This window comes from Oryctolagus cuniculus, chromosome 3 (genome assembly GCF_964237555.1).
Source record: "Oryctolagus cuniculus chromosome 3, mOryCun1.1, whole genome shotgun sequence".
In the NCBI taxonomy this organism is placed as follows: Eukaryota; Metazoa; Chordata; class Mammalia; order Lagomorpha; family Leporidae; genus Oryctolagus; species Oryctolagus cuniculus.
The window spans coordinates 69,776,993-69,792,145 of NC_091434.1; the positions used below are offsets into that span (position 1 = coordinate 69,776,993).

General features: G+C 40.8%; 1 protein-coding gene across 9 annotated transcripts in view; it reads left to right on the top strand.

The window, feature by feature from the left end:
* The window catches only part of METTL8 (methyltransferase 8, tRNA N3-cytidine), a 119,484-nt gene that overhangs the window by 86,787 nt on the left and 17,544 nt on the right, over positions 1 to 15,153 (top strand). For all 9 annotated transcript variants that reach the window (XM_070070704.1, XM_051848528.2, XM_051848525.2 and 6 more), the window contains 2 exons: positions 9,207 to 9,577; positions 12,463 to 12,512. In XM_070070704.1, coding sequence (XP_069926805.1) covers positions 9,207 to 9,577; positions 12,463 to 12,512 — 421 coding nt within the window. The remainder of the gene's footprint in view (positions 1 to 9,206; positions 9,578 to 12,462; positions 12,513 to 15,153) is intronic.

Consider the following 15,153-nt stretch of genomic DNA (forward strand, 5'->3'; position numbering starts at 1 on the left):
AGGGAGGGGACCACTGCAGGGAGGGGAACGCATCACGAGGTGACCAAACCATCACACGCACAGCAAGGTCACGGCCAAGCACAAACTGAGGCTGCTGGGGAGGCAACAAAGAAAGAAACTTTTGTTCTGGGGACCTATGTTGAGTGACAGGACATTACGGGGACAGCCACCCAGTGCAATGTCTGCTAAGGATCAGGGATTGGCCAGTCTGCAGAAGCCCTGTGTGAGGCTTCTGATTTGATATTCAGTGTCTCTGATGAATGTGGGTCAAGGTGATTACAGGTCCTTTAAAAGCTCTGCTCCCAAACTTGGCAGGAAGCGGAAGGAATCCTTGGCCTGGCTTTTGTGCCAGTGCCACTGTTAGCTACCATCTTCTGTAAGCCTTGGAAAGCCCCAGTTTTCTCACCCCACAAGGTGTGCTGCGTGCAGATTACTAAACAGCAGGAACGCTGCTTATTGACCTTTTCTCACTTTATTGTAATGCCAGAGGGAGGAAATACCGGTTGTTCTCCCGTGCTGGCCAACTCTCCGGAACGTTACTTTTGGTCTCTGTGTGTGTCATATTCTCCTGTCACTCCTCGCTCCCACTTCTCACCTACTGCCTCTCAGCCATTGCTGAGAACTACCATCAGGAAAGACCCTCAGCAGTCTGAAAATAAGGACGACTGCCATCACAAATAGTCGTCCTTGCTGCAGGAAGGTTGACGTTTCATTTCTGTGATTAAAATATATAACATCCAGGCTCTCATTAGCAATACTTCTTTCAAATAGATTGCCCAGATTAACGATTTTTAATTCCACATTTCCTTTTCATAACTTCTTTTCAATTTTATTATGGCTCATATTTCTTTTAAAAGCAAGTTAACTCAGAGAAATGAGAAAGATACATTTGGCAGTTTTTTACTTAACATGATTATATTTTATAATTTCCTAAAAACATCTCCAGTGTGTTACATCTCAACTGGCCATTTAGCAAATGTAATGGGTTTTTAAAACTTAATAACAAAAGAAGCTTCTATTTTTACTTTAAAATATCCTTCAAATATCTACGTAAGGTGACTTCTTTATGTCAAGGAAAATAGTAAGAGCTTCACTATACCTTATGTTGTGAATATCTTACCATTTGAGAGGTTTTTGTTGTTTGTTTTAAAGATTTATTTATTTTATTTGAAAGGCAAGAGTGACAGGGAGACAGGGAAAGAGATGTTCATCTACTGATTCACTCCCCAAATGTCCACAACAGCCAGGGAAGGCCAGGCCAAAGCTAGGAGCCAGGAGCTCCATCCAGATCTCCCGTGAGTGTGACAGGGACCCAAGTGCTTGGACCATCTTCCGCTGCCTCCCAGACACATAAACAGGAAGCTGAATTTGAAGCACAAAGTAGCCAGGACTCTAGCCGAGCAAACCGATATGGGATCCAGGTGTCCCAAGTAGTGATCTAACCCACCACACCACAACACCAGCCCCTGAGAGAATTCTCCATGTGAAAATAAAGGTAGCTATAAGTTTTGTGCTGATAAATTTAGGGTACTTGTTTATACATTGGCTTCGGTTTGTGTAACATTTCATGTAGTGCTCTCAGAAATACACTTTTAATTTCATAACTCATGAGTTTTCTTTCATTAGACAAAGAACTTTATCAGTGACATGTGGAAATTTCCAACTCTGAGAGCTCAGGTATTTGCGTAATTGATGTGCAAAAATAACTTTAAATTGCCTTTTGTTACATGGCAACTTAGAATAAATTTTCATAATTCATATTAATCATATCATGTATGTCAGATACACAAATGGTTTAATTCACTCTTTGTGTTTGATGTTCAGTGTGATTCAGAGTGAATTCTGAATTATTTCAGTATGGTTAGTGTGCCATATTCCTTCTTACCCTCAACAGTGTTGAATTTAATAAATGAATAATTGAGAAGTTGCTTCATCTGGTTGTGGTTAAACAATCATGACATCCTTTTTACGCCACTAGCATAGAGCAATTAACTCTGTGTCAGCAGCCTGAGAGCAAGAATGTCCCTCCAAGAAAAAATTCGAGAGGCCAGTGCTGTGGAGTAGTGGCCTGAGCCTTTACCTGCTGCGCCAGCATCCCATATGGGCGCTGGTTCGAGTCCTGGCCACTCCACTTCTGATCCAATTCTCTGCTAATGCACCTGGGAAGGCAGCAGAGGATGTCCCAACTCCTTGGGCCCCTGCACCCATGTGGGAGACAAGGAGGAAGCTCCTGGCTCCTGGCTTTGGATTGGCTCAGCTCTGGCTGTTGCAGCCATTTGGGGAGTGAACCAGTCAATGGAAGACTTCTCTTTCTCTCTCTCTCTCTCTCTCTCTCTCTCTCTCTCTCTCTCTCTGCCTCTTCTACTCTGTAACTCTTTCAAATAAATAAATAAATAAGTGAATCTTTAAAAAAGAAAGAAAGAAAAAAATTGATCATTAATATACCTGTTTAGGTCAGTCAAGAGCAGATTTCTCCACACTATATTCTTCTCTCATTATCGACCCAAACCAGTGGTGGGTTAACAGCAGATTGAGACTACATTTCTCACTTGTGGTCGGAGAAGTCACTCCTCCAATATGCCTGTTATAACAAATATGCTTTCGGTTCAGGAAATTAGGTCAGATGCCAATGGTGTTTGTTGTTGCACAGTCATCATTATGATGAGTTTGAACTTCTGTGGGGTCTCAGGAACTGTCGCAAATTACTGGGAACTCTGGGTCTGGGCCTGCCAGTATTCATTGGAGATACTCCTGAGAGCCTAACTTTATTTTTTAAATCTTTCTTTATTTACTTTTTTTTTTTTAACAGACAAAGTCAGAGATGTTTTCCATCTGCTGATTCATTCCCCCAAATGCCCACAACAGCCATGGATGGATCAGGCCTAAACCAGGAACTAGGAACTCAATCTGGGTCTCCCACGTGGGTAGTGGGACCCAAGTACTTGAGCCATCACCTGCTGCCTCCCAGGATGCACATTAGCAGGAAGCTGGATGGGAAGTGGGACTGCACCAGGCACTCTGATATGGAATGCGGGCATCGCAGGTGGTAACTTAGCTGCTGTACCAAATGCCAGCCCTGGAAGCCTACCCGTAAAAGTCAAGCAAGTTCCCAGCCGTTGGTGCTGCTTCTTGGTTTTGTTTCTGTCCCCCAAACCTATCTAGACTCAGAGAGCATTTTTTTGTTCCTATTGATTCCATCGTATAAGCTTGCCTGGTTTATAGTTTATGTAACTCAAAGACTAAAGTTTAATAATTTTTTATTTCTGATCTTTTGTAATGAAGGTGAACTATAGGCAGCACTGTTTTTACAATTTACTTAGAACTGATTCTAAGTCACGCTGAGGTTCTAATTTCAACCTGATGCCTTGTAATTGAAAGGAAAGTAGGAACCAGAAAAACAGAGATTATTTTCAGAGATATTTTGGAAGGGATTCATTTTTACTTTAGGTTAGGAAAGCAATGTGGGGTAATAGATAAGAGTAAGGCCATAGGGGCTAGCATTGAGGCGTAGCAGGTTAAGCTACTGCCTGTGACACAGGCATCCCATATGGGTATAGATTTATGTCCTGGCTGCTCCACTTCCAATCCAGCTCCCTGCTAATGCACCTGGGAAAAGCAGCAGAATATGGCCCTTGTACTTTTGCCCCGGCCATCCATGTGGGAGACCCAGCAGAAGCTCCTGGTTCCTGGCTTCAGCCTGGCCCAGCTCCAGCTATTGCAGTCGTTTAAAGAGTGAACCAGCCGGTTGAAGACCTCTCTTTCTCTCCTTGTCTCTTTGTAATTCTGCCTTTCAAATAAACAAATAAGTCTTTAAAAAAAAAAAAAAAAGGCCATGGAATTTGATAGACTTGAAACAGACTTTCAAGCTGAGTGGCCTTGGGGAAATTTTTTTTATCTCCTCTGACCTTGAGTTTCTTTAACTTTAAATTGAAATAATATTGCCTATCCGAGAGATATTGTTAAGACTAAGTGGGGGGAAAAATCCAAATTAAGCATTTGACTAGTGCCTGGCTCATAATATATACCCAAAATATGTGATGCTTATTATCTTATTGCTGTTATTGGTATAATGATTTATGTAATTGCTTGACTGTTTTCTTCTAAATCTTGAGTAGGAAATACTGAAAAAGAAGCTTAAGAGAACATACACTAGCAAGCCTTGACTGTTGTCTTCTAATAGAAATCAAATTCTTTATAAAGACTGCATAGGCTAGGGTTAAATTTAGATGCTTGATGTGTTTAGTATCTGAGCCAGATTGTAGTCATGTCACCACAGATTCATTTTCTTTACAAATTGTAAAAATTAAAATAGTAGTCTAGGCTCATGTTTAAATCAATTTTTTGTATTTTGTAGATTTTGTGGTTTTTAGAACTAATATTGTTTAATGTTCTCCATAAATGTATAGGGTTTAATAGGAATATAGAGAGAATTTTTAGAGCTCAGATGGACTTTAGAGAATACCATAAATCAACCTGTTCATCAAATAAAGAAATTGTGTAGGCACAGTGAATGAAAAGTCCAGCTAGTACTCTTTTTCTTATAAAAAAAAAATAAAAAGATGTATTTATTTATTTGTGAGGCAGAGTTACAGAGACAGGAGTCTTCCATGTGCTGGTTCACTCCTCAACTGGCTGCGATAGCCAGAGCTGGGCTGATCCAAAGCCAGAAGCCAGGAGCTTCTTCCAAATCTCCCACATGGGTGCAGGGACCCAAGGACTTGGGCCATCCTCCACTGCTTTCCCAGGCCATTAGCAGGGATCTGGGTTGGAAGTGGAGCAGCCAGGACTCAAACGGCACCCATTTGGGAGACAGGCACAATAGGTGGAGGCTTAACCTACTATGCCACAGCACCAACCCCAGCTAATACTCTGTATGTGATATAGATGCATCTTTACAGAAGGAAGAACTGCCAAATAATCATTAAATTGTTATTGTTGCTCTAGATTTTCATCTGATTGTTATGAATCAGCAGAACATAAAAAGTTATGGGATGGGCATTTGGACTAGTGACTAAGATGCCAGTTGGGATGCTCACATCCCATATCAGAGTACCTGGGTTCCAGTCCTGACTCTGCTCCTGATTCCAGCTTCCTGCTAGTACAGAGTGGGAGGTCACAGTGATGGCTCCTGTGGTTGAGCCTTTGCCATCCATGTGGGAGACCTCAATTGAGTTCCCAGCTCCTGGCTTCAACCATCATGGTCATTTAGGGAGTGAACCAATGGATGGGACCACTCCTTCTCTCTTAATCTCTGTCTCATGGTTTCTTAAATAACGTTTGTTTTTTAAAAAACGAAAATCTATTAAAAATAAAATTTAGTATTGCTATCAGGGTGTATATAATATCTGTGTGAATGTTTTTCTCTTAACATTATAATCCTTTATTTTTAAATTGCAAATAAGGTTGCCCTATTTGCTTGTTGATGCCTATGTTGCTAGCAATTGAGATATCTCTCACTTTTTCCTATTATAAAAGAACTGCCGTGCACACTTTTTATCAAGTTACTCTCCTGCACTCCCCTGGCTTGTCCCCCTCACACACACATCAATTAATTGGTAGAGAATATTCCCACAAATTAATCAAGAAATAGTATTACATTCTAGTTAGTGGTAATTGGGCCCAAGCTCATTTTACAAGTCATTGGTTATTGGAAACTCAAATATTAGAGATTTGACTGACAGTAAGTCTACTTAGGTGTTTGCTTAAAAAATGTTTAAAAAGATTTATTTATTTACTTGAGAGACAGAGTTACAGAGAGTAAAAAGGAGAGGGAGAGACACAGAGAGAGAGATCTTTCATCTGTTAGTTCACTACCCAAATGGCTGCAATGCCTGGGGCTGGGTCAGGCCAAAGCCAAGAACCAGGAACTCCTTTTGATTCTCCCACATGGGTTGCAGGGACTCAAACACTTGAGCCATCTTCTGCTTCTTTCGCAGGCATATTAGCATGGAGCTAGATTGGAAGTAGGACAGCTGAAACCCAAGTGTGGCACTCCTATGCGGTGACAGCATTGCAGGCAGTGGCTTAACCCACTGTGCCACAATGCTGGTCCCATGTGGCTGCTTTTTATTAGGTAGAAAAATTTTTAGGCGCCGGCACTGTAGCGTAGTGGGTAAAGTCGCCACCTGCGGTGCCAGCATCCCATATGGGCAGAGTCCTGGCTGCTCCACTTCCAATCCAGCTCTCTGCTATGGCGTGGGAAAGCAGTAGGAGATGGCTCAAGTCCTTGGGTCCCTGCACCCATGTGGGAGACCCAGAAGAAGCTCCTGGCTTCAGATCAGTGCAGCCCCAGCAGTTGCAGCCATCTGGGGAGTGAACCAACAGATGGAAGACCTCTCTTTCTTTCTCTGCCTCTCCTCTCCGTGTAACTGTGACTTTCAAGTAAAATAAATAAATCTTTAAAAAAAAAAAAAAGAAAAAGAAAAATTTTTACCTACATGGAGTGAGTTACAAAGAGAGTTTTTAAGGTAAAGGAACAAGAAAGTTTGAGAAGATTCTGTAGAAATCTGATTTCTCCTGAGCCCGATTTTCAGAATGTTGTTTTGCTCTCTTTCAGAGTGTATCAGGTGCACTCCAATTGTTAAAAGAGAGACAGGACTATTTTAAAAGATAAATACATATTTTTAGATTCACCATAAATAGGCTTCCTTCAATTAGTGCAGATGTGAGCATATTTTAGACTTAATATCACATAACTCTTTTCTTACAGAGATCCACTTTCATTTCTTAGACCTTAAGACAGGGAGTTTCTGTCTTTATAGCTGTCCTGATGGCATGGAAATCTTACGGCCAAATGGGTGGGGATCTGTGGTACAAGGCCACAGAGATAAAAATGGAAGGAAAAAAAGGAAAAGTGTAAGGGACAGGGCTGTGTTACAAAGGTGAGCCTGACTACATGCAGCTGCTTCTCTGGGAGCCGGGGCTTCTTTAAAATTGTGAAAGAAACAAGCCCTTTCTTTATTTTTAGTTTATTTTTAGAAGAGGTCATAAATTCATATAGAGCAAAATTCAAATGAAAACTCTCCTTCAGTTGTGATCCCCAGTGACTCCATTCCTCTCTTTGAGGCAACTGGTGTTACTAATTGTGTGATTATGTTCCCAGAAGGGGGTTGTGCCTGTATGTGTGTAAGTAAGTAGTATGTATATGAGGGAGCTTCAGAAAGCTCATGGGAATTGTGCATTATCTTTCAATTCCACTTTTCCATGAACCTTTTGTAACCCCTCCTATGAACATATATGTATTTTTCTTCTTTTTAAGGAATAGTTGCATAATACACACATTGTGCTCTGCCTTGCTTTTTCACGTAACACTAACTCTTGGAAATGATTCTATACCCATGGAAAGCTTTTGCACTCTTTGAAAGCACTTTTAAAATGTCATGTGTCTACATTGGTTGAAAGTAACACTTCATCCATGGATTAGGCATCGGAATTAGACCTATGATATGATAGTGTTTAGGAAATGTAAGGGAGTGAATTATTTTACTAATTTAAGATACAAATGGGAAGAGGCTGAAAGCTGAGATTTGCTTGAAATTCCGAAACTGTTGTCTCAGCCCTGACCCTGGAACCTAGTGATGTCATCACAAAATTTACATCTGTTGTAAGGAAGTATCAGCAATTCCCTATAATGGAGCAGGTGTTTGGTCTAGTGGTTAAGACACCACTTGGGACACCCTCATCCTATAAGGGAGTGCCTGGGTTGAATCCCAGCTCTGCTGTCCAATCCAGGTTCCAGCTAACGTACACCCTTGGTGGCAGCAAGTGATAGCCCAAGTACTTCGGTCCCTGCCACCCACATCAGTGACCTGGAATGAGTTCCCTGCTCCTGACTTCTGCCTGGCCCAGCCACAGCTATTGTGGGCATGTAGGGAGTAAACAGGCAGATGGGAGCTCTTTGTCTGTGTTTCTCTGTCTCTCTGCCTCTCAAATAAATAAATAAAAGTTTTTAAAAATTCCATTAACTCTTTATGTTGGAAGATGTCAATGAGAAGAGATAACCTCTGGAGGTAGGGAAGAATGGAGTTATGGAATGGCCTGTAGATTCCAGGAGTCCGGGACATGGAGCTGGCTCCTCTGAGGGCTGCTCTTCAAATGCAAACAAGGAGGTTAGAGTGCATTGTTTCAGTAAGCCTTCTAGCTCTGAAGTTGTGTCACTTACAATTCCACAATTTCCTGGCTGATCAACAATTTGCACATTTGTCATGTTGAAACTGCGTTTATGGAGACATAAAAAATGAGGTGGCCTTTCTCAAAGATGATAAAGAGACACACAGGTTATCTATAAAAATATGATTGTTAACATTCCAATATTATACCACAGAAAGTAATTTATAATGATTAGATTCTTCATAACAATTTATCACGCAAACTATTACGATAGAAGCAGACTTATAGAGATAGGAAACTTATCCCACACTTCGACAAGAGTTGTATAAATCTTTGTGTTTTTTTTGTTTTGTTTTTTGTTTTTTTTTGACAGGCAGAGTGGACAGTGAGAGAGAGAGAGACAGAGAAAAAGGTCTTCCTTTTGCCATTGGTTCACCCTCCAATGGCGTTCACCCTCCAATGGCCGCCGCGGCCAGCGTGCTACGGCCTGCGCGCTGCGGCCGGCGCACCTCGGCTGGCGCACCGCGCTGATCCGATGGCAGGAGCCAGGAGCCAGGTGCTTCTCCTGGTCTCCCATGGGGTGCAGGGCCCAAGCACCTGGGCCATACTCCACTGCACTCCCTGGCCACAGCAGAGAGCTGGCCTGGAAGAGGGGCAACCGGGACAGAATCTGGCGCCCCAACCGGGACTAGAACCCGGTGTGCCGGCGCCGCAAGGCGGAGGATTAGCCTAGTGAGCCGCGGCGCCAGCCAATCTTTGTAGTTTTAACCTTTTATCAGATAAGAAAAAGTTATGAGGATATTAAAGTTCTAGTAAATATACAAATTCACAAAAAATGCACATTATCTTTTAATTCCATTTTCCATTAAGTTTTTGAAGTAACCTCATAATTATTATAAATGATAAATAATGTACTAGTGGGTTTTTAAAAAGTTAATGGAAAATGCATATTATAAAAAAATTGAGCATGAATTTTTTTTCCCACCATCTTTTAACTCCATTTTTTTCCACAGATTTCCCCCTTGTATATTATTAACGTAGTAGTTAATAGTAAATATAATTTATAGTAAAATAAATCTCTTTTCTCTTTATTTCAGTTAAATATGAGAGTGAAGCTAGTAAATATTGGAACACATTTTACAAGATTCATAAGAATAAATTTTTCAAGGACCGTAATTGGCTGTTGAGGGAATTTCCTGAAATTCTTCCAGTTGATCAAAAACTTAAAGAGAAGACGGAAGAATCGTCTTGGGATTGCGTGAAAACTAATTCTGCAAATTGTTCCTCAGAAATGCACTATCCTACTATGCCCGAAGGAAGAACTCACTATAAAAAAAGTTCTGGCTCATCAGATGGTCAAAGCAAAGTAGGGTCTAATTTTTCCCACCCAGACTCTGAAGAACACAGAAAAAGCTGTCTGAAAGCTGAATTTTTTCCTGGTAGCAATGCCACTTTCAGAATACTGGAGGTACTGTGCTCAGGGGACAAAGACAGAAAGTAATGATTTTAAAATGTACATTCCATATTATTTTATCAAAAGTCCAGTTCTTAGGTGCAATATGATCAGATCTAAATAAGTGCTCAGTATTCTTGAGTGCAAAACTAATATTTAAGGAACTCACATCTTTAACATCAAGTTATATGTTTATAGTTATAATTTTGCTGTTATTGCTTTTTTTTAAAAAAATTTGTTTTCTTTCAAAATTGAGGGCAATTTTAAGTGCCAGTGAAGTGTTGGCCTTAATTTTACCCTCTGTGATTATATCTTTTTAAATGCAATGGAAATATGAAATAAATAATTTTCTATAATCTGTCATAGAATTTGTTTTTTTATTTTTTTTTTTTAAGATTTATTTACTTATTTGAAAGGCAGAGTTATAGAGCGGGAGAGAGAGAGAGAGATTTTCCATCCACTGTTTCACTCCCCAAATGACCAGAAGGGCTGGAGCTGGGCTGATCTGAAGCCAGGAGCCAGGAGTTTCCTTCAGGTCCCCCATGTGGGTACAGAGGCCTAAGTACCTGGGCCATCTTCCACTGCTTTCCCTGGGGCATTAGCAGGGAGCTGGATTGGAAGTGGAACAACTAGAACCTGAACCGGTACCTGTAAAAGATGCTGGCACTGCAGGCTCTACCTGCTATGCCACAGCACCAGACCCTGGTTTTCTATTTTTGAAACTAATCCGTATCTTTGTTACTTCAGAATGCTCACAGAAATACAGGACTAAACAGTCAATTTGGGTACAAAAAGCTTTGAAATCTAAGCATATAAGGGGTCTTCAAAAAGCTTATGGAAAATAAATATTATGAAAAACTACAGGGCCAGTGCTGTGGTGTAGCGGGTAAAGCCGCCACCTGCAGTACTGGCAATCCCATGTGGGTGCTGGTTCAAGTCCTGATTGCTCCACTTCCGATCCAGCTCTCTGCTTTGGCTCAAGTTCTTGGGCCCCTGCACCCACGTGGGAGACCTGAAAGAAGCTCCTGGCTTCGGATCAGCGCAGCTCCAGGCATTGTGGCCAGTTGGGGAATGAACCAGCGGATGGAAGACCTCATATATATATCTGCCTCTGCCTCTTTGTAACTTTGCCTTTCAAATAAATAAAATAATAAATAAAATAAAATAAAAATAAAATAAAATAATTTTTTAAAAAAGAAAAGAAAAACTGCATGGATTCCCAATTTTTTGTACCAAAATAAACTTATCTTTTAATACCAATTTTACATACTTTTTGAAGTACTCTCATATGTTGATTACAAATAACTTGCTAAAGATCAGAGAAATGAAATTACCCAGAGTCCTACAAAGAATTTAACCACTGTTAACATTTTCCTGACTTTTTTCTCCTTTTGATTATACTGTTCATATATTTTGGGGTTTTGCCTTGTTTCTACTTAACATTATATCATGAGCAGTTTTCCCTATCTTTAAAAATTCTCTGTAAACACTTTGAAGGCTACAAGTGATTTGCTATGTGGAGTTCTATAATTTTACTTGCATGTTTTCAACTGTTGGCCACTTAAATTGTTTTCAGGTTTTCTTCAGTAAACATCTTTTGGTATAAACTTTAGCTACACTTTTCTTTTATGGTCTTAGGTTAGATTTACTAGTTCATCATTTCTAAGAAGTTTTACTAATATTATGCTAATATACAATAATATTAATTCCATGGCAATGTGTCTGTTTCATCACATCTTCATTGATTAAAATATTCTTTTTTTTTTTTTTTTTTTTTTTTTTTTTTTTTTTTTTTTTTTTTTTACAGGCAGAGTGGACAGTGAGAGAGAGAGAGACAGAGAGAAAGGTCTTCCTTTGCCGTTGGTTCACCCTCCAATGGCTGCCGCGGCCGGCACACCGCGCTGATCCGATGGCAGGAGCCAAGAGCCAGGTGCTTTTCCTGGTCTCCCATGGGGTGCAGGGCCCAAGCACCTGGGCCATCCTCCACTGCACTCCCTGGCCACAGCAGAGAGCTGGCCTGGAAGAGGGGCAACCGGGACAGAATCTGGCGCCCCGACCGGGACTAGAACCCGGTGTGCCGGCGCCGCAAGGAGGAGGATTAGCCTAGTGAGCCGCGGCGCCGGCCTAAAATATTCTTATTTTAGAGTTTTTGACCTTCTTAGACAAATATTGTACCTTGTCTTAATTTGCATTTCTTTGATTATTAAATGGGTCATTTCATTCTTCAAATGTTTAGAAGCCATTTCTACTTCTTTGTGTTCCATCTATTTCCTTTTTTTTAAAGATTTATTTTATTTATTTGAAAATTAGAGTTACAGAGAAAGAAAGGGAACAATAAAGAAGGAGAGAGATTTTCCATCCGCTGATTCATTCCCAAAATAGCCACAACAGCCAGGGCTGGAGCAGGCCAAAGCCAGGAGCCTGGAGTTTCATCCAGGTCTCTCACGTGGATGCAGGGCCCAGGGACTTGGGCCATCTTCTGCTGCTTTCCCGGGCACATTAGCAGGGAGCTGGATCAGAAGTGGAGCAACTGAAACTTGAACCTGTGCCCATATGGGATGCCAGAGTCACAGGCAGTGGCTTAACCCATTGCACCATAACACCAATCCTCCTTTGCTTTTTTATCTGATTTTATTTCATGAGTTCTGCCCTTTTGTTCACAGTGTGTTGATTGCCTTTTACTTTGGTTTATTTGAGTGTGTGTAAAAATTCTAAATATTTCTATGGTCAAATTTCTAAATGTTATTCTTGTGGTTTGGCTTATTGCTTTTGAGTTTAGAAAATTCTACCATACCAAGAAATCCAATAAATTCGTTCCTGTTTTTTAAATAGGAAATTTGACCTTGGTGATGAAAATTTAACCTTGTTTTCATGATATTTGTCTATTCTCTTGATTTTAGGTCGGCTGTGGTGCTGGAAATAGTGTGTTTCCAATTTTGAACACCTTGCGGTAAGTTCTTGGCATTTCCTCCTACAGAATTTTACATATTTATGTGATGTAGAGAAATTCTAGAAAAATGTTATCATGGATATATGCCAGCCAGTAGTGTTCTTACTTCTCATGTAAACAATGACTAAAGCAATTTCAAAAGAAGTGTCTTAATCTTAGTGTCTGTTTTCACATGAACTGGGAATTACTCTAAAAATAGTGTTTCACAGCCATGAGCTGTCCATCATGGGTTTGAAGTAATGTTGTAAGCTTGTTATGTGAATGAGAAAATAAGAAAAGAACAAGGTATTTGATCCTTCCACTCAACTGTAAATTGCTGAATTTCAGAGATTATTTGCTCTTCCTGGATACTTGGATATCATTTTACACATAGAGAACTGAAGCTAAAACTTAGACTTTAATCCTCATTTTGTTTTATCATCACTCCTGGAACGACACCCAGTACAAGGCCTTTACATGTCAAGTGATTGTGTCTAGGCTTGAAATTATTTGGAGGTAGGAAGAACTAACCTGAAGACTCAAAGCAGAAGTCGACAAAGGGATAGCGGCTCTCTTCTGCTGCACCCTTCTGGTTCACCTGCAAGTCCCAGTATTTCCATGATGAACCAGATGCACCTTACAAAAGAACCCTTTACTATGCCTAGTATGTCATTATATTCTTTTTTATGTTTTTTATTTATTTATTTATTTTTGACAGGCAGAGTGGACAGTGAGAGAGAGAGAGACAGAGAGAAAGGTCTTCCTTTACCGTTGGTTCACCCTCCAATGGCTGCCACGGCCGGCGCACTGTGGCCGGCGCACTGCGCTGATCCGATGGCAGGAGCCAGGTGCTTCCTCCTGGTCTCCCATGGGGTGCAGGGCCCAAACACTTGGGCCATCCTCCACTGCACTCCCGGGCCACAGCAGAGAGCTGGCCTGGAAGAGGGGCGCCCGGACAGGGACTAAAACCCGGTGTGCCAGCACCACAGGCGGAGGAATAGCCTATTGAGCCGCGGCGCCGGCCTTTATTTTTATTTGTAAGGTAAAGCAAGAGAGAAAGATGTTCCTTCCCTAAATGCCTGCAAACAGCCAGGACTAGGCCAAGCTGAAGCCAGAAGCCCAGAACTCCATCCAGGCCTCCCATGTGGGTAGAGGGCCCCAAGTAGTTGAGTCATTATCTGCTGCCTCCCAAGTCATATTATCTGGAAGCTGTGTTGGAAGCAGAGGAACCAGGACTCAAACCATCACTACAACAGGGGATTTAGCTGTCCCAGGCAGCTGCACCCTGACAGTGGCCCCAAGTTATATTCTTATGTATTTTTTAAAGCTTACACAATAGCTTTTACATTATTTTCCATTATGAAGTCAGTGTAAGCACAGTGCAGAACATTTTCACTAGAGGAAAAAGTAGAGAGGTGGGGTTCATCCATCATCATAACGTAACCACTGGTAGAATTTTTGTTTTAATTCCTTTCAGTCTTTATGTATATTTTTAAATTTAATGATGTGATCTTTTCAACTTTTCTTTATGAAAATGTAAAATCCTTTGGAAAAGCAAAGAGTAGAATAAATTTCCTTACACCCATCACCTCAATTCAACAATCATTAACATAATGCCAACATCATGACACTTTATCTTTGATTATTCAGGACGTATCTCAAAAAAAAAAAAAAAAAAAACCAGGACATTCTCCAATACTCTTATAAATCTAACATAATGAATATTAAGTAATTTCTTAATATCATCTAATGACCAGTTAAGGGTAGTCAGACATAGATGCTGCTATGAATTTATAGCTCCAAATGGTCTTTCTCTTTCTGTATTTATTATCTTTGTTTTTTTCTTTTTCCAGTTTCTGGGCTCAAACAGTTTCTTGTTCCCTGATAGCTAAAACCTGATAGCCTGGTTTCTTTACCCCAGCAATCTCTGAACTTCTAATATACATAAATATACAACATTGACAGTTGATTGTGTGTCACTCTGTGACTGATCCTTAGATCTTATTTAGCACATTATTTCTTCATGCGTTGTCTATCCAACCACTTTTTATATTCCTTTAGAGTGTACTTTATCCTAATTTGATTTTCCAGATTGCCTAACTGTGCAGTGGAGATAGTTAGTCATCAATACATACTGACTGATTAGTGTCTCTGAGCCCCCACTCGTTGTTTGTATTTTTCCCTTTCTACTTCTCCCTCCAGCTACTCATCAGAAGCTCTTAGCCCCTCCCTCCCTTACTTTTTCTTCTTGACTTTGTCCTTCTGTGTCTACTGCCCATGTTTTCAACATCATCATATAAAGCTTGAGATACTGAATTTGCTGCTCCTCCGCACGCGGAGGAGCCGCACCGGACCGGGCGCTTGTTGTTCCCTTTTTTTACAAGTCCTTTCTATAGTAAAGTAAGAATAAGTAAACAGCAAACTCCCAAAGCAAGAATGAGTAGAGAGAAATGAGAAAGAACGAAGTAACGAACTTCCCCGCGAACTCTCCAACGCACTCTCCAACCAACCCACACCACCATGCCGTCTCTCTCCTCCTATATAGTCCTCTCCACCAATCCCAACTCGGCTGAGTACGCTGCTCTCCAATCAGGAGCAAGTCCTACAGTTAATTGGTTGAACTGGAGGCAGCTGTGCAGAAGCTGTTTACTTCTCTCCCAGC